General features: G+C 63.2%; 1 protein-coding gene across 10 annotated transcripts in view; it reads left to right on the top strand.

Moving 5' to 3' along the window:
* The window catches only part of HDAC4 (histone deacetylase 4), a 299,426-nt gene that overhangs the window by 238,126 nt on the left and 37,620 nt on the right, over positions 1 to 23,680 (top strand). For 7 of the 10 annotated variants that reach the window (XM_069583551.1, XM_069583520.1, XM_069583527.1 and 4 more), the window contains 5 exons: positions 3,238 to 3,495; positions 5,608 to 5,794; positions 7,903 to 8,036; positions 15,200 to 15,320; positions 20,366 to 20,412. In XM_069583551.1, coding sequence (XP_069439652.1) covers positions 3,238 to 3,495; positions 5,608 to 5,794; positions 7,903 to 8,036; positions 15,200 to 15,320; positions 20,366 to 20,412 — 747 coding nt within the window. The remainder of the gene's footprint in view (positions 1 to 3,237; positions 3,496 to 5,607; positions 5,795 to 7,902; positions 8,037 to 15,199; positions 15,321 to 20,365; positions 20,413 to 23,680) is intronic. The other 3 variants (XM_069583559.1, XM_069583569.1, XM_069583579.1) reach the window with 1 other exon arrangement.

Genomic DNA, 23,680 nt, shown 5'->3' on the forward strand with positions numbered 1-23,680 from the left:
GACAGACGCGGCTGATCTCTCTGGATTTCCCTCCGTGATTGATTTGCTGTCGCGAGCGACAGCTGATTGAAGTGTTTATGCACTGATCTCCCGGAGGGTGCGGGGAGCTGGGTACAGTCGTACCCAGCACTGCCAGTACCGACATTTCTGCCCCCTGTCTTCCGGGCCCGTGGCCTGAAGGCTCCTGAGCCAAGGCCCGCAGCCCCACCCCGCAGCCCTGACTGGAGTGCACCAGGGTCTCAGCCATTCCTCGCATGGGTTACTGCTCCTCAGCCCAGTTGTGAACGTGAACACTGGGTCCCAATTGTTTGGACGTCTAATGGTGAGCGTGTCCAGTAGTCTTAAACGCTGGCCTGCTCACCAGTTTGGTTTGGGCCCTGAACTCCAGTCTGGCTTTTAGAAGCTTGCTGTTCCAAGCATGGAGTTCCCTCCGTTCTCGCTCAGTTGGTGAGAGGGTGCTCCTGAGGCCCAGAAGGCCTTGGGGAGGCAGAGTGGCTCTGTGTGTGCTGTTTGCTGCTGGGTCAGCGCGGTCGTTCACAAGGCCATGCATGCCCACTCAGAGCTGACCTCCTGGCAGGGCCGGGGGCAGCCCCGGCTCCTCCAGGATCAGCCACGACTTCTCCAAGTTCCCTGGGAGAAGCCCTGCCTCCGTTTCCCTGCTTCTTCGTCTGCCTGCTTCTTCCTAACCATCATTTCCAGCCCTGGCCTATCGCCTGACCCCTTGCTCCGATCCCCCTTCCCAGGACAGCCCCTCACAGGTTGCCCAGAGTTTGGGTCTCAGCCTCTCTGTGGCAGGCCCAGGTCCCGTGCCCCTCACGTGTCCCTCCATGCAGCTGTCCTCAGGCGCCTGGCCTGGAATCCCAAGGGTCCCCTGGCGCGCCTGGACCAGCCCCTCTGCTGATCTTCCGCCCCCTCCCGACTGAGCCCCCAAAGGGTCATTTCTCTGCAGGCAGTCCCCTGACCCCACCCGTTCTCAGCCTGACTGTTTATCTTCCCACAGCAGAGAGGAGCTTGCCTCCCACTCTGAGACAGCACCTGCCTCCCAGACCATAATCTGGAGGCTTAAGTCTGTGGTGCTGGGGGCTCCCGTCCCCATGTCCCCCCCACTGTCCACGCCCTGTCCCCGTGTCCTCCTCCCTCCTCCCACGCAGTGCCCACAGCCTCTTCCCCCACAGCCGCACCCTGGAGCACACCACAGGGGCCTTGCCCGCTCCCACTCTCCCCCGTCCTTGTTCCCTCCCCGTCACTCTGCTGTGACGTCTACTCACCAGTCTGTCCCCCAGCCACCTTCCCAGGCCCTGCGCTCCCCAAACCTCCCGTCAACCCCAGCCTGTTACCTGTTGGGCTCTGCATCAGACGCTGAGGGATGACGAAGCGCGAGCGCTTTGGCCCCGCGGACCATAAAGCTGAGGCTCCTGATGCCACCTGCTGAGGTTTCCAGGCCCCTGTGGACCTGGGGGGCCCAGGAGAGGCCCAGAGCCCTCTGCTGGTGGAGATGGGTCCTCCTGCCCCCAGCCTGGTCGGGAGGTGGTGGTCTCACCCCCAGTGGACTCTGTCTAAGCACAAAGCTCATAGTGGGGCCTCACCAGCTCCAGGTATGTGGGAAGCAGATGAGATGGACAGATCCCCAAATCTTCAAAGACAGATTTTCAGAACACTTTTTGGATGAACCGCTGTGAGAAGTCAGTCAAATCACCAGATGTAAGGTTGGAGGATTGTTTACTCGAAATGGTTTGGAGCCTGTCTGTCCCCTGCCCGCCCTGTGGCTTTGTCCCCACTCACACCTCTCACCTTCTGCTGAGCACGGACCTGCTCCAGAAGCTGTGTCCTCCGTGTTCCAGCTGGATTGGAGCTTCCTGAGGATATGCTGCCTTGGGGCGGATGCAGAGAGGGGCCGAGCTTGCCTTTCACAGCGTGCTTCCTTTGCAGAGTTTAGCACAGCAGCTTAGGGGACGGTCCCTAGAACAAGTCCCTAGCCCAATGGAAACTGTTCACCCGGGAGAGCAAGCCAGCTGCCCGGGAGGGTGTCAGTGGGTCCGTCCTCCTCTGGGGCCTGGCCCTGGGGCCCCAGCTGCTCACCGCACATGCAGCCCAGCCCTAGCACAGGCGTTTCCAGTCCTCCCCTCATGGGCCAGGCTGCGCTCGTCCAGCTGTGGGTCAGGGAGCAGGTGCTTCCAGGACTTTTTAAAACACAAGTGCTCAGGACTAAAACTTGAGGCTTCTTGGAAGCCCTTGGTTTCCTTCTAGAAACAGTCAGGATGTGGGGAAGGGTCCGTCCTCGCTGGCAGGGCGGGGCTCTTGCGCATGGAAGTTCAGCAGGGACGGGGCATGGTGTGCCGGCTGCGGGCTCAGGGCCAGCGGCGTGGGTGAGCGCACTCAGAGGCCGCCTGTCCCTGTGGTGCCTGGCTGTGAGCTGCTGGGGTGGTGGGTGGGGTGACTGAGAAGGAAGGAGGGTACACCCCCCCAGCCCCACTTCACACCCAGGTATGGACGTGGGTCAACACCTTGCGATTGTGGTGAGTGACTGCATTGCGATTCACTGTGCCTGGCAAACAAGCACGTGGTAGCAGGTACCACACTAGGCTGTTTTATCTCAGCACTACGGACAGCGCCCAGCGTGTGTGTGTGTGTGTGTGTGTGTGTGTGTGTGCATATGCGCACACATGTGCACCGTGAACAGCTCCTGGCGTGTGTGTCTGTGTGTGTGCACACGGGCACACACCACGGACAGCGCCCGGCACGCGTGTGTATTCATGCGTGCGTGCATGTGTGTGTGTGTCTGCATGTCCCCTGCCTCAGCCCAGAGTGACAATGTCCTCGGATGGCCAGCCCCACTGTTCCTGAGACACGGGCTCTGTGTGTGTCTGTGTGTGTGTGTCTGTGTCCTGTCCTGCCTCAGCCCAGGGTGACAGCGTCTTTGGGCAGTCAGCCCCATTGTTCCTGAGATGTGGGCTCAGTGTATGTCTGTGTGTCTGTGTCCTGTCCTGCCTCAGCCCAGGGTGACAGCATCCTCGGACGGTCAGCCCCACTGATCCCGAGACATGGGCTCTGTGTGCGTCCTGCCTCAGCCCAGGTCAGCTCTGCTGATCCCGAGACGTGGGCTCTGTGTGTGTCCTGCCTCAGCCCAGGTCGGCCCCGCTGACCCCGAGACGTGGGCTCTGTGACCACCCCCTTCCTCTCCCAGCACCTCCCTCATCCCCATCCCGCCGCACTCCACCTGGTAACCCTGTGTTACAGATGATCCCCAAACCCAGCGAGCCAGCCCGGCAGCCCGAGAGCCACCCCGAGGAGACGGAGGAGGAGCTGCGGGAGCACCAGGCACTCCTGGAGGAGCCCTTCCTGGACCGGCTCCCGGGGCAGAAGGAGGCCCATGCGCTGGCTGGGGTGCAGGTGAAGCAGGAGCCCATCGAGAGTGACGACGAGGAGACGGAGCCCCCACGGGAGGCAGACCCCGGCCAGCGGCTGCCCACGGAGCAGGAGCTGCTCTTCAGACAGGTGCCCGCAGAGCGGGGGGGATGGGCAGCAGCGGGTGAGCACGGCCCCTAGAGCAAGTCCAAGGTCTTCGTCCTCCACACCTGCCGGTCCAGGCCCCCAGCTTTCCCTCCTGATACGGGAGGCAGATGTGACGTGAGCCCTGCTTTGCAGGTATCACCCCGAGACGCTGGCCCTCTGTCCACTGTGTATTTATGCACCTGCTTCTCAGCTGAGCAAGCCCCAGACTCCCTAGGGATGGTTCCCCTTCAGGCCCAAAGGCTGCAGATTAACGCAAATCCGAATGCTGGTGGATTCAGCATAGAAGGGGAAGAGAGAGGCTGACTTAATCATTGATCAAGAAGGTTTGCAGCATCTGGTCAGAAGCCATGACCTTTGGGCCCAAGAAGACACTAGTGGCCAGCCCGGCAGATCCAGAAAAGCAGCCTGGTCTGGACACCCGGAGCCAGTGAGGTTCCCTGGCACTGACAGTTGACAGACTCCTCAGAGACGATGAATACACCCAAGGAGTGACTCGTTAACTTACAGTGAAGAATAAAACAGCCAGGACGAGAAAGCACTGGGACAGCCAGCTAGCCAGTCGGAACCCCGTCTTAGGCCTGAGTGCCCCCAGGGAGCGGTCTTGTTCCTGAGAAGCTGGGCCAGGGCGTCCGAGGGGTGGACTCTAAAATCTAATGGTGTCCTTCATTGTGGAGCTCAGCAGCTGGGGTGTGGGGCCCTGGCTCAGCCAACCCTCCCCGTGGGCCCAGTGCTAGCTGCCCAGGCGTACTCCTCCTCCCCCGACAGCCCAGGGGGTGCCTCCCCCACCGCCCCGGGACCAGGGTGGGAGGTGACACCCAGGCTCAGCTCAGTGCCTCGGTTTCCCGGGAGCCCCTCTTGGGTAGCAGGTCAGCCTTCTCCCCGGCTCCGCATTTAAAGGCAGGGCCACAGGTGGCTGGCGATCACTTTTGCTAGTTCTCATTCAGAGGGCAGCCTGTCTCACGTCTCAGCCAGTGTTAGCGCTAAACCCCTGCTCTTCAAGGGCCCCAGGAGCCAGTGCTAATGACAGCAAGGAGGGCAGGGCAGGGGAAGCCACTGTCCCCACTGCCGTGTGGGCTCGGCAGTGTGAGCGCGCCAGGCGGGCCATCCAGGCCGCGGGCCTCGTTCCCGCGCCGGGGGCTTAGGTCAGGGCCTCGCCCATTCACAGAGGCGGCGGCTTCCTCTTATAACTGGAGTTCAGCGTGCTCGTACTGCGCTGGTGTGAAACTGGGAGGCAGTTTTTTAGGGCTGGTGTCTTGCCAATGATAAGGTGGTCGGCATTCTCTTAGGGGAGTCATCCCTGGGCTCTGAGTCTGAGGCAGTGATCAGAGGCGCTGGGTGTCTGGTTCTCGGGAGAAGAACCGCAAGCTCGCCTCGGGGAAATGCGGTGGCACGCGCAGCAGTCTGCAGAGTCACCTTGAGACGGGCACCTGCTCCGGGGGCGTCAGGTGTCACGTCTGGAGAGGCCGTGGGAGGAAGCACCTGTGGAGGGAGGCCCCAGGCAGGGGCGGCAGTCTGCTCCTCACCCGCCTTGCAGGGCAGGCTCCGAAGTAGGGTGTCCTGCCCTTCCCTCCTCGGCCGTGCGGGGAGGAGACCCCCTGGGTCCCCACAGAAGCAGCAGGGCCGGGCAGGCCCCCCACCCGTCCCACCACCTCTCCCCGGGTTCCATCCGCCTCCTTGGGCAAAACTGGACCCGCCCCGAGTCCCTGCCTTCACACTGCAGAGTCCACCCCCCCCCCGCCAGCACCCTCTGCCTGGGTACTGCCACCCCGCTCCCCAGGTGTCACCTCCTCAAGGAGCCCTTCACGGCCCCTAGGCTGCCTGGGCCCCCCATCAGCTCTGAGCAGGCTTTTCCGTTGACGGCCTGTCTTCCCATGGGGATGTCCAAACTCATCAGCAGGGCCCTAGGCTGCCGCCTCACTGGCTGCCCTCCTGGCCCAGAGGGCAGGCTTCTCCCCAGCAGCCTGGCACGAGGCTCTGCACTGGGAGCCCGGGGTGGTGGGGCAGAGGGTCTGGGAGAGAGGGGCCCCGTAGCCCTACAGCCAGGGACAGGAGATGCCGGGAAGCAACAGAGTGGCCCCTTTCCTCTGCCCCCAGCAAGCCCTCCTCCTGGAGCAGCAGCGGATCCACCAGCTGAGGAACTACCAGGCATCCATGGAGGCCGCTGGCATCCCCGTGTCCTTCGGTGGGCACCGGCCTCTATCCCGGGCGCAGTCCTCCCCCGCGTCTGCCACCTTCCCTATGTCCGTGCAGGAGCCCCCAGCCAAGCCGAGGTTTACCACAGGTACCATGGGGCGGGGTGTTGGGGGCCGGGGGAGGGCGAGGGCCCCCTCTCGGGGCAGCCGCGGCTGCAGGCATGAGGGAGGTGCCACGCGGGGCCTGTGGGGCCAGAGGGCAAGGCTCAGACTGGGCGAGGCTCCCGGGTGGTGCCCAGCCTCACACCCACCTGACCTTCTGCCCGAGGCTCAGCCCCAGGCTGGGGGCACCAACAGAGAGAGGTCACCAGGGTCTGTCCTGGCCGAGAAGCCCGTCTCCTCTTCCCCAGAGAAGCATGGCCTCAGAGAACTGCCCATCCCTGGGCCTGCCCCCCCCAGGCAGCTCCCCACCCAGGGTCGGCGGGGTCACCATCTTGCCCTCCTTCGTCTGTCCTGGCCTTGGACCGAGGCTCCGCCCAGGGCCCTGCTCATGAGGCCCGGGCGATGCCTGGACCGTGCAGGTGGAGTGGGTGCAGGGCGCGGCTGGCCCAGACACTCGCTTCCGCTCCTGGACGGCCCACGGCCTGCTCCTGCCTGTGGTCTTGTCGCACCCCCACCCACAGCCTCCCAACCCTGCAGAAGTCTCTCTCCGCCTGAAAGCGTTCCCTGGTAGTCAGGGCAGAGGGCTGAGTGCAGCGTCTGCCGGAGTCGAGGCGCTGGACTGGCTGTCCCGGCCCATGGGCTCCAGGTCGGCCCCTGCCACCGGCCCCCACCCCGCCTGGGACAGAGGGCCCCAGGACAGCGCCTCACCCCGTCCTGTGCTAATGCATCGGGTGTTTCTTCAGATCTCACCGAACACTCTGTTTCGCTGTAACGTGCAAACGTGGCTACGTTCTCCTTGTCAGATTTTGGAAGGAGACTGATCATATTCGGAGAAGAGTTTCGTAGTCAGTTTCCAGAAGTTAAATTCCTGCTTTGCAGTAAGAAAACCAGAGACCTGCAAGGTGCCACGAGTAGTCAGCAGGGGCTCTTTAAGAGTGAGTCCTTGGCATCGGCTGAGCTGGGCCCGTGCTTAGGAGGCACAGCTCGGACGACCCCAGGACCCCAGTGGAGACACTCTCACGTCGCGTGTGCCCCCTGGGTGCTCGGGGTCCCCACGAGGGAGCCCACGGGCCAGCATGATGTCACCACGAGTGTCCTGGCGGGCGAGCCCCGCTCTGTTGCTGTTTCCCAGTTTCTCCTCATTATTCCTTTTTGACACTTATGAAACAGTGTGTGTTCCTTGAAAGAAAGCACACAGAGTGGACGCCCTGAGCAGGCAGTGGGCGGCCCCGACCCCACCCCTGGGGGAGCCACGGTCAGCATCAGGCCACACGTCCAAGGTTGTGTCTGTGCGTAGCCAGACAGGCAGGTAGACACAGACACGGTGTATTTTCCAAAGCCAGGACTCTGGGCCTCTTCCTGCGTCCACACGCGTCTCCGCAGCGTCCTGGCCACTCCCCGCTCGCTCGGCTGCCGTTCCCCGTCTGCGAAAGGGGCGCGGGTGGCTTCACCGTGGAGCTCCCACCTCGCACCCCGAGAGCAGCAGCACGCGGCTGTGTAGCCGTGATGCCGTCGGGTGGGACCCATGTCCTGGAGCTGTCCACACATGCGCGCACCTGCGGTCCACGTGGACCGGCGTGTGCGTCTGTGTTTCCGTCAGTCTGCTCCTGTCCTGCTGCTCTGCTATTGGAAGGCCGCGCCCCACCCTCCCCCGCCCCACTGTCTAGGCTAATTTCAAATGCAGTTGCGTCCCTGCGTGTGTCTGTGTGTGTGTGCACGGGCGTGTGCTCCTGTCCAGCGGCTCTGCACGTTTCCGCAGGCAGAAACCAAGGCTTCTAAGCCCCAAGAACCTCGGACGGATGGATGTCAGTCCACAGGGGCAAACTACTCCGTAGACCGGGTCCCTGGCAGACCTGAGTTTGGGAGCAAAACCTCCCCGCTGTCTGGGTCAGCCTGGTCCCTGTGATATGAGAGCCCTGAGTCCTGGGGACAGGGCTGCCTTTTCATGTCTCCCTCCCTCGCCGGCTCCCCCGGGTGTTGCGGACTCTGGCTGTTGGGCAAGTGCCCTGAGCTCAGCTCCCCTGGCAGGGGGACCAGCTGCCGGGTACCCCGAGGGCTCCTCTGAGCGCAGCCACCCCTGCCTCCTCCGCTGCAGGCCTCGTGTACGACACGCTGATGCTGAAGCACCAGTGCACCTGCGGGAACACCAACAGCCACCCGGAGCACGCCGGGCGCATCCAGAGCATCTGGTCGCGGCTGCAGGAGACCGGCCTGCGAGGCAAATGTGAGGTGAGGGCAGCCCTGCGGGTGTCGCGAGCCAGGCCGCGTGTGATGACCTGGGGGACGCCACGCTTGCGCAGGCAGACACGCAGGCCTGCCCTCTGGAGGAACCCGGGGGGCCCTTCCCCGGCCCCTCTCGCCTACTCCCCTTCTTGATCATCCTCCGGGAAGCCTGCCTTTCGCCAGGCTCCCTCTCGTCGCCCAGGACGCACAGCCAGGCTATCCCAGGGCCTCTGCCGCGGGATGGGGTCTGGTGGCCCTGGCCTGGGGAAAGACGATCGTTTCTGCTGGCTCTTCATCGAAGGTTCTCTTCCTTGAGTTTTTGGGAAAGCTCCTCTCAGGGTGTGGGTAGAGCCTCAGGCCTGCAGGGTGGAGGTGGTGGGCAGACTGACTAGTCTGCCCGGAATTCGGCCCCCACCTCTGCACCCCTGAACACTGGGTCCTGGAGGACAGGTCTGCTGAAGGACTCTGTGAGGTCCCTCCACCCCTGTGATGCAGGAGTGTGGCTACCGTAAGGGACTTTGGGTCTGGGGCAGGAGGTCGGGGTAGAAGGGCGTCTGTGCACAAGCAGGGGGGCTCCAGGCTGTGGACACCATAGCACTGTCATCTGTGGAGCAGGCAGGCGACACCACCTCCCGGGAGCCCTCCAGGACGACGGGGCCTGGCCTCCCATGTGCCCACCCAGTGGGGACCTGCTGTGTTCCCCAAACCATGAACCCCACAAAGCCAGGGATAGGGTGCTAGCAGGAGGTTGAGCTCTGCAGGGTGACCCTGGAAAGCCCGAGCCTATGGCTGAGCAGAACTGTTCCGTCCATCCTTCGGAGCCCAGCGCCGTCTGGAGGGTGTGGTCAGAGCCCACTCCCCATCTGCCCCTCATCGGGACAGGGTGTTGAGGAGTTGGGGTCAGCCCGTCTCTGGTGACCCCACATCTTTGCCAGCTTATGACGACTCACGATCTTTGGAGGAGATGGCTGGAGGTCTGGGCCCAGGAGTCCCTCTGGAAAGACGATAGGGACCCCAGGCAGAGGGCTGGAGAGGCCGCACCTGCTTCCAGACACAGTGAGGACGCGCCACTGGGGGGCAGCATCGGTCCGGTGGGCACGCCTCCTGCAGAGGACCCCCCTGCCCGGCCATCCTCCCGGCCACTACTCGGCCTGTGGGGCCCTGAGCTGCTTCCACGCTCACAGGACGGTCCCCTCAGGCCGGCGGCCACCAGGGTAGTTTCCAGGCAGGAGCTGGAAGATGGGGGCGAGGAGAGCAACGCCGAGGGCGGTCACTGACAGCCACAGGGGTCCCCACACCCAGGAGACAGGCCTGCAGACAGCCTGGAGAATGGACCCGGGGTGAGAGACGCAGGCTGAGGAAATGGACCTGGGGTGAGAGACACAGGCTGAGGGGGGACCCGGGGTGAAGAGACACAGGCTGAGGGGGGACCCGGGGTGAGAGACACGGGCTGAGAGGACAGACCCAGGGTGAGAGACACAAGCTGAGGGGGGACCCGGGGTGAGGAGACACAGGCTGAGGGGACGGACCCAGGGTGAGAGACACAGGCTGAGGGGGGACCCGGGGTGAAGAGACACAGGCTGAGGGGGGACCCGGGGTGAAGAGACACAGGCTGAGGGGACGGACCCGGGGTGAAGAGACACAGGCTGAGGGGGGACCCGGGGTGAAGAGACACAGGCTGAGGGGGGACCCGGGGTGAAGAGACACAGGCTGAGGGGGACGTGGGGTGAAGAGACACAGGCTGAGGGGGGACCCGGGGTGAAGAGACACAGGCTGAGGGGGGACCCGGGGTGAAGAGACACAGGCTGAGGGGGGACCCGGGGTGAAGAGACACAGGCTGAGGGAGGACCCGGGGTGAAGAGACACAGGCTGAGGGGGACCCGGGGTGAGGAGACACAGGCTGAGGGGACGGACCCGGGGTGAGAGACACAGGCTGAGGGGGGACCCGGGGTGAAGAGACACAGGCTGAGGGGGGACCCGGGGTGAAGAGACACAGGGTGAGGGGGGGACCCGGGGTGAAGAGACACAGGCTGAGGGGGGACCCGGGGTGAAGAGACACAGGCTGAGGGGGGACCCGGGGTGAAGAGACACAGGCTGAGGGGGGACCCGGGGTGAAGAGACACAGGCTGAGGGGGGACCCGGGGTGAAGAGACACAGGCTGAGGGGGACCCGGGGTGAGGAGACACAGGCTGAGGGGACGGACCCAGGGTGAGAGACACAGGCTGAGGGGGGACCCGGGGTGAAGAGACACAGGCTGAGGGGGGACCCGGGGTGAAGAGACACAGGCTGAGGGGACGGACCCGGGGTGAAGAGACACAGGCTGAGGGGGGACCCGGGGTGAAGAGACACAGGCTGAGGGGGGACCCGGGGTGAAGAGACACAGGCTGAGGGGGACCCGGGGTGAGGAGACACAGGCTGAGGGGACGGACCCAGGGTGAGAGACACAGGCTGAGGGGGGACCCGGGGTGAAGAGACACAGGCTGAGGGGGGCCCCGGGGTGAAGAGACACAGGCTGAGGGGGGACCCGGGGTGAGGAGACACAGGCTGAGGGGACGGACCCAGGGTGAGAGACACAGGTTGAGGGGGGACCCGGGGTGAAGAGACACAGGCTGAGGGAGGACCCGGGGTGAAGAGACACAGGCTGAGGGGGACCCGGGGTGAGGAGACACAGGCTGAGGGGGGACCCGGGGTGAGAGACACAGGCTGAGGGGGGACCCGGGGTGAGAAACACACGCTGAGAGGACGGACCCAGGGTGAAGAGACACAGGCTGAGGGGGGACCCGGGGTGAAGAGACACAGGCTGAGGGGGGACCCGGGGTGAAGAGACACAGGCTGAGGGGGGACCCGGGGTGAAGAGACACAGGCTGAGGGGGGACCCGGGGTGAAGAGACACAGGCTGAGGGGGGACCCGGGGTGAAGAGACACAGGCTGAGGGGGACCCGGGGTGAGGAGACACAGGCTGAGGGGACGGACCCAGGGTGAGAGACACAGGTTGAGGGGGGACCCGGGGTGAAGAGACACAGGCTGAGGGGGGACCCGGGGTGAGAGACACAGGCTGAGGGGGGACCCGGGGTGAGAAACACACGCTGAGAGGACGGACCCAGGGTGAAGAGACACAGGCTGAGGGGGACGTGGGGTGAGGAGACACAGGCTGAGGGGACGGACCCAGGGTGAGAGACACAGGCTGAGGGGGGACCCGGGGTGAGAGACACAGGCTGAGGGAGGACCTGGGGTGAAGAGACACAGGCTAAGGGGGACCCGGGGTGAGGAGACACAGGCTGAGGGGACGGACCCAGGGTGAGAGACACAGGCTGAGGGGGGACCCGGGGTGAGAGACACAGGCTGAGGGGGGACCCGGGGTGAGAAACACACGCTGAGAGGACGGACCCAGGGTGAAGAGACACAGGCTGAGGGGGGACCCGGGGTGAAGAGACACAGGCTGAGGGAGGACCCGGGGTGAAGAGACACAGGCTGAGGGGGACCCGGGGTGAGGAGACACAGGCTGAGGGGACGGACCCAGGGTGAGAGACACAGGTTGAGGGGGGACCCGGGGTGAAGAGACACAGGCTGAGGGGGGACCCGGGGTGAGAGACACAGGCTGAGGGGGGACCCGGGGTGAGAAACACACGCTGAGAGGACGGACCCAGGGTGAAGAGACACAGGCTGAGGGGGACGTGGGGTGAGGAGACACAGGCTGAGGGGACGGACCCAGGGTGAGAGACACAGGCTGAGGGGGGACCCGGGGTGAGAGACACAGGCTGAGGGAGGACCCGGGGTGAAGAGACACAGGCTAAGGGGGACCCGGGGTGAGGAGACACAGGCTGAGGGGACGGGCCCAGGGTGAGAGACACAGGCTGAGGGGGGACCCGGGGTGAGAGAAACAGGCTGAGGGGGGACCCGGGGTGAGAGACACAGGCTGAGGGGGGACCCGGGGTGAAGAGACACAGGCTGAGGGGGGACCCGGGGTGAAGAGACACAGGGTGAGGGGGGGACCCGGGGTGAAGAGACACAGGCTGAGGGGGGACCCGGGGTGAAGAGACACAGGCTGAGGGGGGACCCGGGGTGAAGAGACACAGGCTGAGGGGGACCCGGGGTGAGGAGACACAGGCTGAGGGGACGGACCCAGGGTGAGAGACACAGGTTGAGGGGGGACCCGGGGTGAAGAGACACAGGCTGAGGGGGGACCCGGGGTGAGAGACACAGGCTGAGGGGGGACCCGGGGTGAGAAACACACGCTGAGAGGACGGACCCAGGGTGAAGAGACACAGGCTGAGGGGGACGTGGGGTGAGGAGACACAGGCTGAGGGGACAGACCCAGGGTGAGAGACACAGGCTGAGGGGGGACCCGGGGTGAGAGACACAGGCTGAGGGAGGACCCGGGGTGAAGAGACACAGGCTAAGGGGGACCCGGGGTGAGGAGACACAGGCTGAGGGGACGGACCCAGGGTGAGAGACACAGGCTGAGGGGGGACCCGGGGTGAGAGACACAGGCTGAGGGGGGACCCGGGGTGAGAAACACACGCTGAGAGGACGGACCCAGGGTGAAGAGACACAGGCTGAGGGGGACATGGGGTGAAGAGACACAGGGTGAGGGGGGGACCCGGGGTGAGGAGACACAGGGTGAGGGGACGGACCCCGGGTGAAGAGACACAGGCTGAGGGGCGGCCCAGGGTGAGAGACGCAGGCTGAGGGCAAACCCGGGGTGAAGAGACACAGGCTGAGGGGACGGACTCGGGGTGAAGAGACGCAGGCTGAGCGGGGACCCGGGATGAGAGACACGGGCTGAGGCGATGGACCCGGGATGAGAGGCACAGGCTGAGGGGGGACCCGGGGTGAGAGACACAGGCTGAGGGGGGACCCGGGGTGAGAGACACAGGCTGAGGGGCGGCCCAGGGTGAGAGACGCAGGCTGAGGGCAAACCCGGGGTGAAGAGACACAGGCTGAGGGGACGGACTCGGGGTGAAGAGACGCAGGCTGAGCGGGGACCCGGGATGAGAGACACGGGCTGAGGCGATGGACCCGGGATGAGAGGCACAGGCTGAGGGGGGACCCGGGGTGAGAGACACAGGCTGAGGGGGGACCCGGGGTGAGAGACACAGGCTGAGGGGGGACCCGGGGTGAGAGACACAGGCTGAGGGGGGACCCGGGGTGAGAGACACAGGCTGAGGGGGGACCCTGGGTGAAGAGACTCAGGCTGAGAGGGGACCCAGGGTGAGAGAGACAGGCTGAGGGGGACCCAGGGTGAAGAGAAACAGGCTGAGGGGACGGATCTAGGGTGAAGAGACACAGGCTGAGGGGACGGACCCGGGGTGAAGAGACACAGGCTGAGGGGGGACCCGGGGTGAGAGACACAGGCTGAGGGGACGGACCTGGGGTGAAGAGACACAGGCTGAGGGGGGACCCGGGGTGAAGAGACAGGCTTAGGGGACCGACCCGGGTGAAGAGACACAGGCTGAGGGGGGACCCGGGGTGAGAGATACAGGCTGAGGGGACGGACCCGGGGTGAAGAGACACAGGCTGAAGGGATGGACCCGGGGTGAAGAGACACTGGCTGATGGGTCGGACCTGGGGTGAAGAGATACAGGCTGAGGGGTCGGACCTGGTGTGAGAGACACAAGCTGAGGGGACGGACCCGGGGTGAAGAGATATAGGCTGAGGGGTCGAACCCGGGGTGAGAGACACAGTCTGAGGGCACGGACCGTGGTGAAGAGACACAGGTTGAGGGAACGGACCCGAGATGAATAGATACAGGCTGCGAGGACGGACCCGGGGTGAAGAGACACAGGCTGAGTGAGACCCTGAGTGAGAGACACAGGCTGAGGGGGTACCCGGGATGAAGAGACACAGGCTGAGGGGGGACAGACCCGGGGTGGAGCAACACAGGCTGAGAGGGACCCGGGGTGAAGAGACACAGGCTGAGGGGACGGACCCAGGGTGAGACACCCAGGCTGAAGGGACAGACCCGAGGTAAAGAGACACAGGCTGAGGGGGTACCGATCCGGGGTGGAGGGGTGCTTCCTCGCAGCATTATGCTTGGAGGCCAGGCCCGCCCTCCGCACACTTGGGAGCACTCACCATGCAAGGTATGGTCCATAGGACATGGCTGTGGGACTTGACCCGAGGCAGGGGAGGTTAAGGGACCTGCCGTGCCATGAATTCCTGAGACCCCCAAGCCTGCAGCCAGCACCCCCACTCTTTGGGTTGGCTCCCCTCTTTGAGCCACTCTGTGTGAAAGGTCATGGTGTGGGTGGGTCAGCTTTCCTGCCACCTTGTACCCCTTCACGCTGGAAGCCAGGCCGCGAAAGTCTTGGCCGCAGCCTGCCGATCTTAGGCTCCCTGTCCTTGGCCCCTGGCCAGCAGACAGGCGTCTCTGGGAGCCTGTCGTACTGTTAGGAACGGTTCCGGGGCCCCCTGGGGGTCTCCGTGGGAGTGCAGCTCCTGGCCCACTTCTGTACAGGGTGCGTCTGGCCCCGAGAGCCCAAGCCTTCCCCCTGCAACCCGGAGTCCGGTCGGTCCCCCTGCATTAGTCTGACTCGGAAAGTGTAAGGTGTCGACCAGAATCTTGCTTCACAAACTAGCCTGCTTCTAAAAGGTTAAGTAAACGTAGCTCAACTCAGGAGTGATGTTCATGGCAATTTCTGGGGAACATCTGAAAATAGCCCAAGATCTGAGGAATCTCCAGAGTGAAGAAGCATGCAGACAGAGTGTCAGGCATGTGCCAGTCAAACCAGCCCGGGGTGTCAGGCTGGTTATGGGCCACCTTCCCCTCCAGGAAGGCTCTCGGTACCCGGAGAGCTGGGGTCTGGCCTCGTGAGAGCCGAGCGCAGCCCCACGTGTGAGGCGGTTTCCATCTATTTTAAGACCAGACAGTTGGAAAGCAAAATAACAAATTGATGCCAAATCATTGACGTGACAGTGAAGGCTAAAGCGCTGAAGGCTGGAATTATCTCTTTTTTTTTTCTAAAACGTCTAAGTTGTAATTAAAGTATACGCCCTCTAAAATATTTCCCAAATATTTTTCAAATATCACGTGGGGTGGTGTTTGCTTTTGATTTCACAACAACCGAGTCACACTGTGCTCATGCGCACGTGAAACCCCGCTCCGTCTTGGGTGCTGGTTTGCTGCTGTGGCTGACCGCGGCGGCCTCCCATCCCCTCTTGTCCCGCAGTGCATCCGTGGACGGAAGGCCACGCTGGAGGAGCTGCAGACGGTGCACTCGGAGACGCACGCCCTGCTCTACGGCACGAACCCCCTCAACAGGCAGAAACTGGACAGTAAGAAACTTCTAGGTATTTCAAGGCCTTCTTTACCTTTACCGCGAGGCTGCTCCCAGCCCGGCCCACGCCTGAGGCCCCGCCATCCCGCCCTTGGGGCCCTGGCTGGTGGCCGAGTGTCTCCCACCGGGCTGTGTGTGGGCAGTGGGGGCAGAGGCAGCCCTTCTCCGTGGTGCCCGGGCCAGGCTGTCAGGTGAGGGTCCAAGGAGGAACCCGCCCTTGGCGTTCACATGGGCGCTTGGCTTCCTGCTTTGCATTGGGCATGTTGGGGAGCAAACGGGCTGAGCACCGCTGGTTTTGCAGAATCTCAACTAGCTGAGTTGTGACGGGCAAGGCTGGTCGGGGCCTGCAGCCACCACCCGGCCACCCCTTTCTGGGCCTAGAGTCCACCTGGGGACGCTCGTCCAGGCTCCCAGGGGGACGGCAGTGGCCTGAGCCTTTCCTGGGGCCCGGGGCTTCATTTGGAACAGGCAGCTCCCCAGATGAAGTAACAGGATCTGGGCCTGATGGAAAGAACTGCTTCCCCCTAGGGAGGTGGTCAGGGTCCCCATAAGGCAGGTGGGGCTGACAGACAGGTGGGGTGCCCAGGCTCACAAGGGCAGAGCCCCCCTTCAGAACACTTCCTGGACAGTTTCCACCCGCTACCACCACTACCACTTCCCAATCATCTTGAGCCAGGACAGTCGCCAACCTGGGTTTCTCTACCTGTCCCAGCCCCCTGGCGCGAGATGCCCCTCATCTCTCTTGAGCCAAGGCAGGCAGAGAGGGTCCCAGAACCAGACTCTCGGGTCCTGCTGGGGTTGGGGGAGGTGGGCCGTGCCCAGTTTGCTCTCATTTCCAGGGTGGACGTGGAGAGGGTTGGCCTTGTGCCTGGCCCTCACTGCATAGGTGTCACCCCCCCTCCCCAGGGACCCTGCAGTGCGGCCCCACCACCTCCCCGTGTGCCCGCGGGCCCCTTCACCCACTCGTGCACGTGGGGTCGCATCTTTCCTGCTGGGCGCCTTGTAGGTGCTGAGTGCTTGGAAAGCACATAGCTGGAGGCGGGTACAATAGCGAGTGTGCTCGGGTCTGGGCAGGGGACTGTGCGCAGTGACTGGGCTTTTAGACGTCAGAATCCACCACACTTGGGAGACGGGAAGGGGCTTGAGGCGCGGAGCTGCGCGGCACGCGCCAGGAAGTGGGTCCAGAGCTGGCCCCAGGGACAGACGCCCCCACCTCCGCCCGCTGTCAGCCAAGTGACAGGGGCTGTAGAGACCCTGGCCCTGAGGTGCAGGCAGGCAGGACTCAGGGGACCAGGCCACAGGGCCTGAGAGGTCTCCATCACGTCCCCTTGGCAGCCCTGTAGCCCCAGACAGACAGGCAGGGGCCCCCTGGGCTGGGACAGACTCAGGCCCAGAGGAGGTGAGGCCGCCGGCCCTCCCTCCCTCCATCCTGGGCTCTCGGCACACTGACCTTTACCCCCCCGGCAGAGATGGGGGACCTCCTTCAGGGTCCGTCTGCCCAGAGGGAGCTGACAGTGGGGCACCCCAACACATAGCGCCTTGAGATCCTCGACAGTGGTGATGACGGTGCCTGAGCCGCCGTGTCCCTGGACCTTCCACCAGCTTCACACCCTCACCCTCAGCCAGAGCAGAAGGTCAGGGGTTGCGGGCACCTAGGAAGGTGCTCACCACTCGGAGGCCAGACTTCTAGGAGTTGCCACAGAAGCCAAGACTGGCCTAAGAATCGTTGGAGGGGAGGCAACATGTCCACAGAATGCGAGCCGAGACAAGAGAACAGGAGAAAGACAAAAACATTCGGGGGGAGTCATGTGAGACATGGACTCAGAAACTGAGCTCTGGGCTGGGCGGGACAGGGAGTCGAGGAACTTGACCAGGGCTGAGCACCAGGAAGCCGGAGAAGAGAAGAAATCCAAGGAGCGTCCCTAGCGCGCGGGCCCGGGAGCTTCCGGAGGACATGGAGAGGAATGGCAAGCACTGGGGGGCCACTCGAGGGTCCCAGGGCGGGAGGACCCTGCAGCGAGCACCCTGGAAAGTCTCAGAGCATGGGGGCCGGACGTGAGCATGCTGCTGCCTCCCAGGAAGAGGACCAGGGCTGCTGGGAGCCAGGACGAAGTCAGGCCACAGCTGCAGGGCAAGGCTTGGCCAGCTCTGAGGAAGGCTCTTTCCAGTCAAGTTTCCAGCCAGCCAGGCTCAGGCACGTTGTCCAGACGTGCCCCTTTCCCCAGGACTGGACTTGTGGGTTCAGGGTGCCAGCGTGGTGGGTAAGGGCCTCTGCCTGGTTCACGGCCGATGCCGCCTCATGGTGGGAGGGGTGGGGAGCTCTCTTTATGAAGAGCACTGACCCCACTCCTGCGGGCTCCACAGCTTAGAGCCGCTGCCAAAGGCCCCACCTCCCAGCGTCACACTAGGGTCAAAGTTCGACTTGTGAATCTAGGGACACATAACACTGAAGCTGGACCAATCACAGAGGCCAGCCCTGGAGGATGAATGCTACCCCGCCGAGTTTTCCAAAGCTCGACCACATGGTTTAGGATACCATACAAGAAACCAGAAGGAGCCGTGCAGGTTCACTTGGCCCAAAGCTGGGCAGGGCCCTGGTCGCCATGGAGGGGCACTCTGCTGTTCCCTCCCTTGGCTGAGGCCCTGTGCGGTCCCAGTCTGTGCAGACTGGACAGACTCTTCAGTGTGGACAGCATCCTCCACTTGGCCCCCGAAGCATGTCTCTGTCCTCTGAGCTTGGGAGGGGGTGTCGGGAGTGTCCAGGCCCCACACCCAGAGTCACTGGGGAGAGGGGAGGGCAGGGTGGTCCAAGTTGGCCACTCCTAGGAAGGGGAGGACAGGGGACACCGAGGAGCCCAGAAGCCAGCCTGTCGCACTGGGAGTGGCATGGGTACGAGCTGAAACGTCTAGAAATGAGACGGCACCAGTGGGGGGCCCAGAGGAGAGGGCCTGGCCTGTGGCTGAGTGGGGCTTGGTGAGAAGGAGCCCCCAAAGACAAGGACGGTGCAGCTAGGGGACCGTCAGTGGCCACGGAGGGAGGCCTGGAGCCAGCCAAGTGCAAGGTCTGCAGCCTGGCCCCGGATCCTAGGGGCCGCTCAGCTCCTTCCCACAGGGAGCCCCGCTCCTGGAACGCTCTCCAGCACCGGTGGGGCTGCCCGTGGGTCCCATGACAGTGCTGGGCTGCAGTCCCAGTGACCCCCGCTTCTGCAGGGCCTCAGGCCAGAGAGTGGCCGGGCCACCCCTGAGCACACCCCGCAGCCTCCAAGCCCATGCACGTCCTTCTCTGACCAGCGCGGGTCTCCCCAGCTCACCCTGGCGCTCCGCGTCCACTCTCGTGGTCAGCCCACCCCTTTTGCCCGCCCGCCAGGCATGTGACACTTGAGGGACAGGAGGCAGGGTGATGGGGGACTGGGCCCCACGCTGGGGTGCAGGTGGACGCAAGTCCCCCACCAGGAGGACGGATGAGGTTTTCAAACTGGTTCCAAAGTTTAAGGCAGGTGATCAGAAGTGAGAGAGATGCCAGAACAGAGGTCACTGGGGAAGAGTAAACGGGGCGGGGCGGTGAGCCGGGAGCTGTCGCTTCCCGCCCGCCGAGCCAGGCCCGCCCCCATGGGGGCCCTCCTCAGTACATCCAGTATCGTCCTCCCTGGAAGCCCCTCTGCTGCTGTGGTGTCTTTGTTGAAGTGTTCCTCCATCATCTCAGACCCCAACCCTTGCCCTCGGCAGCTGTTAGTGTTTCTTTCATGAGCCGAGGGTATCGCCACACACACGTGTTGTGTGTGTCCCATCTGCACTAATGACAGTACAGCCCGTGCTGTTTCCTCGTTCTCTGCTGAGCTCTGTGTTGTGACGTGTGCCCACGTGGCCGTGAGGATGCCCGGGCAGATACCGTCTCACTGCCTGAGACCTGTTTACGTGTCTGGTGACTGTCCTGACATCAGGACATCTTTCTGAGTATCCCGACCTGGTGGTGACTGGTAACCTCTGATGATGGTAATGGTGCCCCAACACTGCCCTGTGATCTCCCTGCCACTTTCAGTTGAATCCACACATTTCTAAGCCACGTGCAAAAAGACCTGTGTGGTTAGTATGGGGCGATGACACGGCTTGGCCAGACTGATGTCAGCAGCAGACCCTGGAGGGAGCTGTCTGGTCACTGCCTTCTCACGGCAGCGAGCTGGGGAGGGAGCCTGGTCTGGTGGCTGAGGCTCACGGGTGCAGTAGGAGACGCAGCCGTGCCCGCAGCCTCACAGGGAAGGGGGCTGGAGGCCGTGTGGCTCTGACAATGGGCAGTTTGGGAACTGCAGTCCAGAGCCGCAGTGGCAGGCGATGGGGGAGGCCCTGACCTGGAGGAGAGCAGTGCGTACAGGCAGGACAGGTCCACCGTCTCGAGGGGCAGGGAGGGTCCCCAGCATGGTCCCGGCCAGGAGCCCGGATGAGGTGGGCACAGGCCTCGCCTCCCTTTGGAGAAGGGGTGCCTTCTAGGCTGGTCGTCATCCTGCACCCGGTTCAAACCGAGGAGGAAGACGGTCCCTGGCCTTGTCCCTGGGCGGGGACAGTCTGAGCCTCATGGACCCTGCGCAGGCCTTCCTGGGCGGCCAGCCCCACGGCTGTGTGGTTTCTTAGCTGGGCACATCCCGGTGAATCTGGAACACTCCTGCATAGGGAGGGGACCCTGCCGTGACTCGCATTCCACATCTAAAGGGCTCCCCCAGGACGGGGCGGGGGGCAGCGACAGCCCCAAGTCTCCTGCTCACTGCTGGGAAGGGCAGCGTCCAGAGCTCAGGGCTGAGAGCGCGTGTCCGCGGCGGGAGCTCTGGACGCTGCCGCTCAGACGGTTCCCTGCCAGGTTCCCCGCGGGGCTCCCCGCCCCTTGAGGAGCAGCTGGTGCCCTGGGGAAGGCGGGGTCTCTCCCCGGGGCTGGGCCCGCTCAGCCCGGGACCCTCTGCTAGCCAGGTGTCGCCCTGGCAGCCGCACGTGCCCCCCCGGTGGACACATTGCGTCCCTACTAGTGCCTGGCGACCCTGCCACCTGACCCGGGCTCTCTTCTCCCCGCAGGCTCATTGGCGTCCGTGTTCGTCAGGCTGCCCTGCGGTGGTGTCGGGGTAAGTGTTTCTTTAATGTGTAAATAATGTCCTGTTTGTTCTCGGGGTCCCGGTGGTCACAGAAACCGCCGCCCCGCTCTCCGAAGAGCAGGTAATTGCTGCCAGGTGTTTTCCATAAACAGGGTCCGCGGGGCGGATCGCCCCACCGCGCACATGTGAGGCTTCAAAGGCCCCGTGAGCCTGTGAGGGTTTTGATGGTGGGTCTGGGGCACCATACTCCAGGGAAGGCCGTCTGGCAGCCGGGCTGGCTTCAGGAAACGGGATCTGGTGTGCGGCCCGTCTCATCTGACCCGCCCAGCCACGGTGCCCCCTGGTCCGGCTCAGCTCGCGAATCCCATCGCCGCATGGGAGCGTGTCGATCCCGATCCCAGAGCCGAGCTCCGGCCCGAAGCCCCCAATGCCGCTCTGACTGTGGGCACGAGATTTATGGGCCATGAGAGGCGGGCAGAGCCGCGCCCCTTGGGTCGAGCCCTTGAGCAGAGGTGCGGGGGCAGACACATGGGAGAACTAGGCTCTGTTTCACCGGGGCTCTCCCTGCCTGTGGCAGGGGTGCTGAATCCGTCTGGGCGCCCAGCTGACCCCCAGCAAAGCCAGAGCTTCTCCTTCATCCAGGGGGGTCTGCCCCCCAACCTGCCGGCCTTTGGATGAGGAAGGGTGCAGGCAAGGCGAGTGTGCTGGGTTCGGGGGTCAGAGCAGCCCCCTCCCAGCCAGCCTGCTGGCCATGGAGCTCCACGGCCGGTCCTGGTTCCAGAGAGGCCAGAGGCTGCAGTGGACGCAAAGGCGTCCTGGCTGGAACCGCGCAGCGATTGAAGGTCCGTGTAATGACAGATCGCACAGTGGAGCCCAGGTCTGGATTCTGTTATGGAAATGAAACAAAATTGTTTTCTTCCTGAGTCTTTACAAAAATTGCTGCTTTGAAAATTATCCCGTCAGAAAGAGAATAAACGGCATTTATTCATACCACCACCAGGCCCTCCTAGAGTTATTGTATTTTGTATTGTAAATAGGCTGCAATCTCTTAATTCGGGGCAAATTTTTGGCCAGACTTGAAAAGGTTTGGATCTGCAGTGCCCTGCAGCCGCTCCGCGCAAGGCAGGATTTATAATCCACAGACGAAAGCGAAATGGGGCCTGGGGCCTGGGGCCTTGAGCCAGGCGACCCCTCCCCAGTGTGAAGTCCAGGTCCCACCCCACCACGGCAGGCTATGGCATCCACCTCCACGTCTGGGCACAGAAACGCTCAGGAGCACAGAGACCTATAGAGTCTTACCAAGAGGAGCCAGGTCAAGAGGGGAGTCCGTCAGTCAGAGTAATCGGGGGAGTGTGAGCCGTGCAGATTCCAAAGGGACTGTTCACTCCCAACTGTTTGCTGTAATTACTCCTAACAAGAGGGCTTCCCTAGTGGCTCAGATAGTAAAGAATCCGCCTGCAATGCAGGAGACCCAGCTTCTATCTTTAGGTCGGGAAGATCCCCTGGAGGAAGGCATGGCAACCCACTCCAGGATTCTTGCCTGGGGAATCCCATGGACAGAGGAGCCTGGCGGGCTACAGTCCTTGGGGTCGCACAGAGTCAGACACGACTGAGCGACTGACACAAACGGGCGGGCAGAGGGTCGAGGTGCCCGTCCTCCTGCAGGCTCAGCGGGGCCTCGCCACGCCGCTGGTGCAGCCACAGCCCTCCTGGGCCTCAGTGTCTCCTTCCAGACCACAGGGCCAGCCCCCGGGGTGTCGAGGTGGCTGTGGAGACCCCAGGGACCCAGATGTGGCTGGGAGGGTGTGGGTCAGCTGTGGAGACACGGAAGGAAAGGTCACTCAAGTGAACATCCAGGTTGTGCAATGCACGCTTTTCTGGTTTTACATTTTTTCCCCCCAAACCAAGTTAACAGCAACTTCTGCTTTGCTCTCCTCCCGATTTTTGCATTTCCCTTCCAGCTCTGCCATGGCTAAAGGGGGCAGCCCCTCGCAGGCCCTGGGGGCCCGCAGCCCACCCAGAAGGGCTACCCCAAGTGTCCGTTTGAAACCTCCGTGTGAGGTCTCCCCAGCTGTCCTCCCATCCACCTTCGCTGTGGGGAACTGTGGAGGAATCGGGCGGTGGGCCCTGTTTCCCCCACCTCCACCACTCCCGTGTGTGGCGGTCACCCCGAGTGGGGTCGCCTCTGTGGTGTTGCCTTCCCAGCGCCCTCCCTAGAGCCTCGTTCTGAAACTCAGGGCTCCAAGCCCTCCATCCGAGTGGATCCACGGGGAGCTGCTGGCCAGCAGCTGGAGGCCCCGAGGCAGTGCAGATCACCTTCAGTTTCTCGGGCGGCAGTGGCAGCCTCCGGTCTTGCAGTGGGGCTGGGGGTCTGGGTCTGTCCCTTACCCTGGGCACAGTGTTACCTATGGGAGCTTCTGGACCCTCGAGACAAGAGCAGAGCACAAAGACCCTTCACTGAACGCGGAGAGTCGGTCCATTTCCCCCCCTGGCTCTGGTTACTTAGCCAAAAGCCCAATTTATTGCATTTGGAGGAGAAAGAATCTGAGTAGTTTTTTTGCCCAAACCACCCCTGAGTATCAGGGATGGTACTCTTATGGACTGAAGCACACGCCTGGGACTCCCATGCCCTTCCTAGAGAGGGCTCTGGGAAGCCTGAGTGACAAGCCTGTCCACCTGGAGTGGAGTCTGCAGGGTCCGTAAGAACCTGCTGCCCGCAGCAACCCCTTCCAAGCCCTGAACACTCAGGGCCCAGACACGGGCTGAGCTGCAGGTGAGGGTCTGGCACCCCGCCCCCGCCAGGGTCGGCGCCCAGGCCCTGATCATTATGTGGGATGGATGGGTTTCTTTCAATGAAGTCTTGAGGCTTCATCTTCAAAGCAAGATGATTTAAAATACATTTACGAGCGGTTCGAGCTATTTCCTGAGGAGCGTTATTCCGTGCGGGTTCTTCTTTTCAATGACCAAACCGCTGTGTTCTTTAAATAGCTTCCAAATGTCAGAAGAACGCTCTGCACTTAGTCCGGTCTCCACGGCATTAATATTCAACGTTCAAAGACAGGCTTCTGTTCTAAATAATGGTGTGCTGTTATTCGTTGCAGTAGCCTCTCAACTAGAATATTGGGGACCAGTTATTTCAGCTCAAGAATCAGTTCAATAAAATCGACATGCGAGCCGGCCTTCCCAGAGACTGGGTTGGGGATCTTCCCAACCCAGGGATCAAACCCCAGTCTCCCACATTGCAGATGCATTTCTTTGCCGTTTGAACCACCAGCAAAGCAGGAGATACAGGTTCGAT

Source organism: Ovis canadensis, chromosome 1, assembly GCF_042477335.2.
Source record: "Ovis canadensis isolate MfBH-ARS-UI-01 breed Bighorn chromosome 1, ARS-UI_OviCan_v2, whole genome shotgun sequence".
NCBI classification, from domain to species: Eukaryota; Metazoa; Chordata; class Mammalia; order Artiodactyla; family Bovidae; genus Ovis; species Ovis canadensis.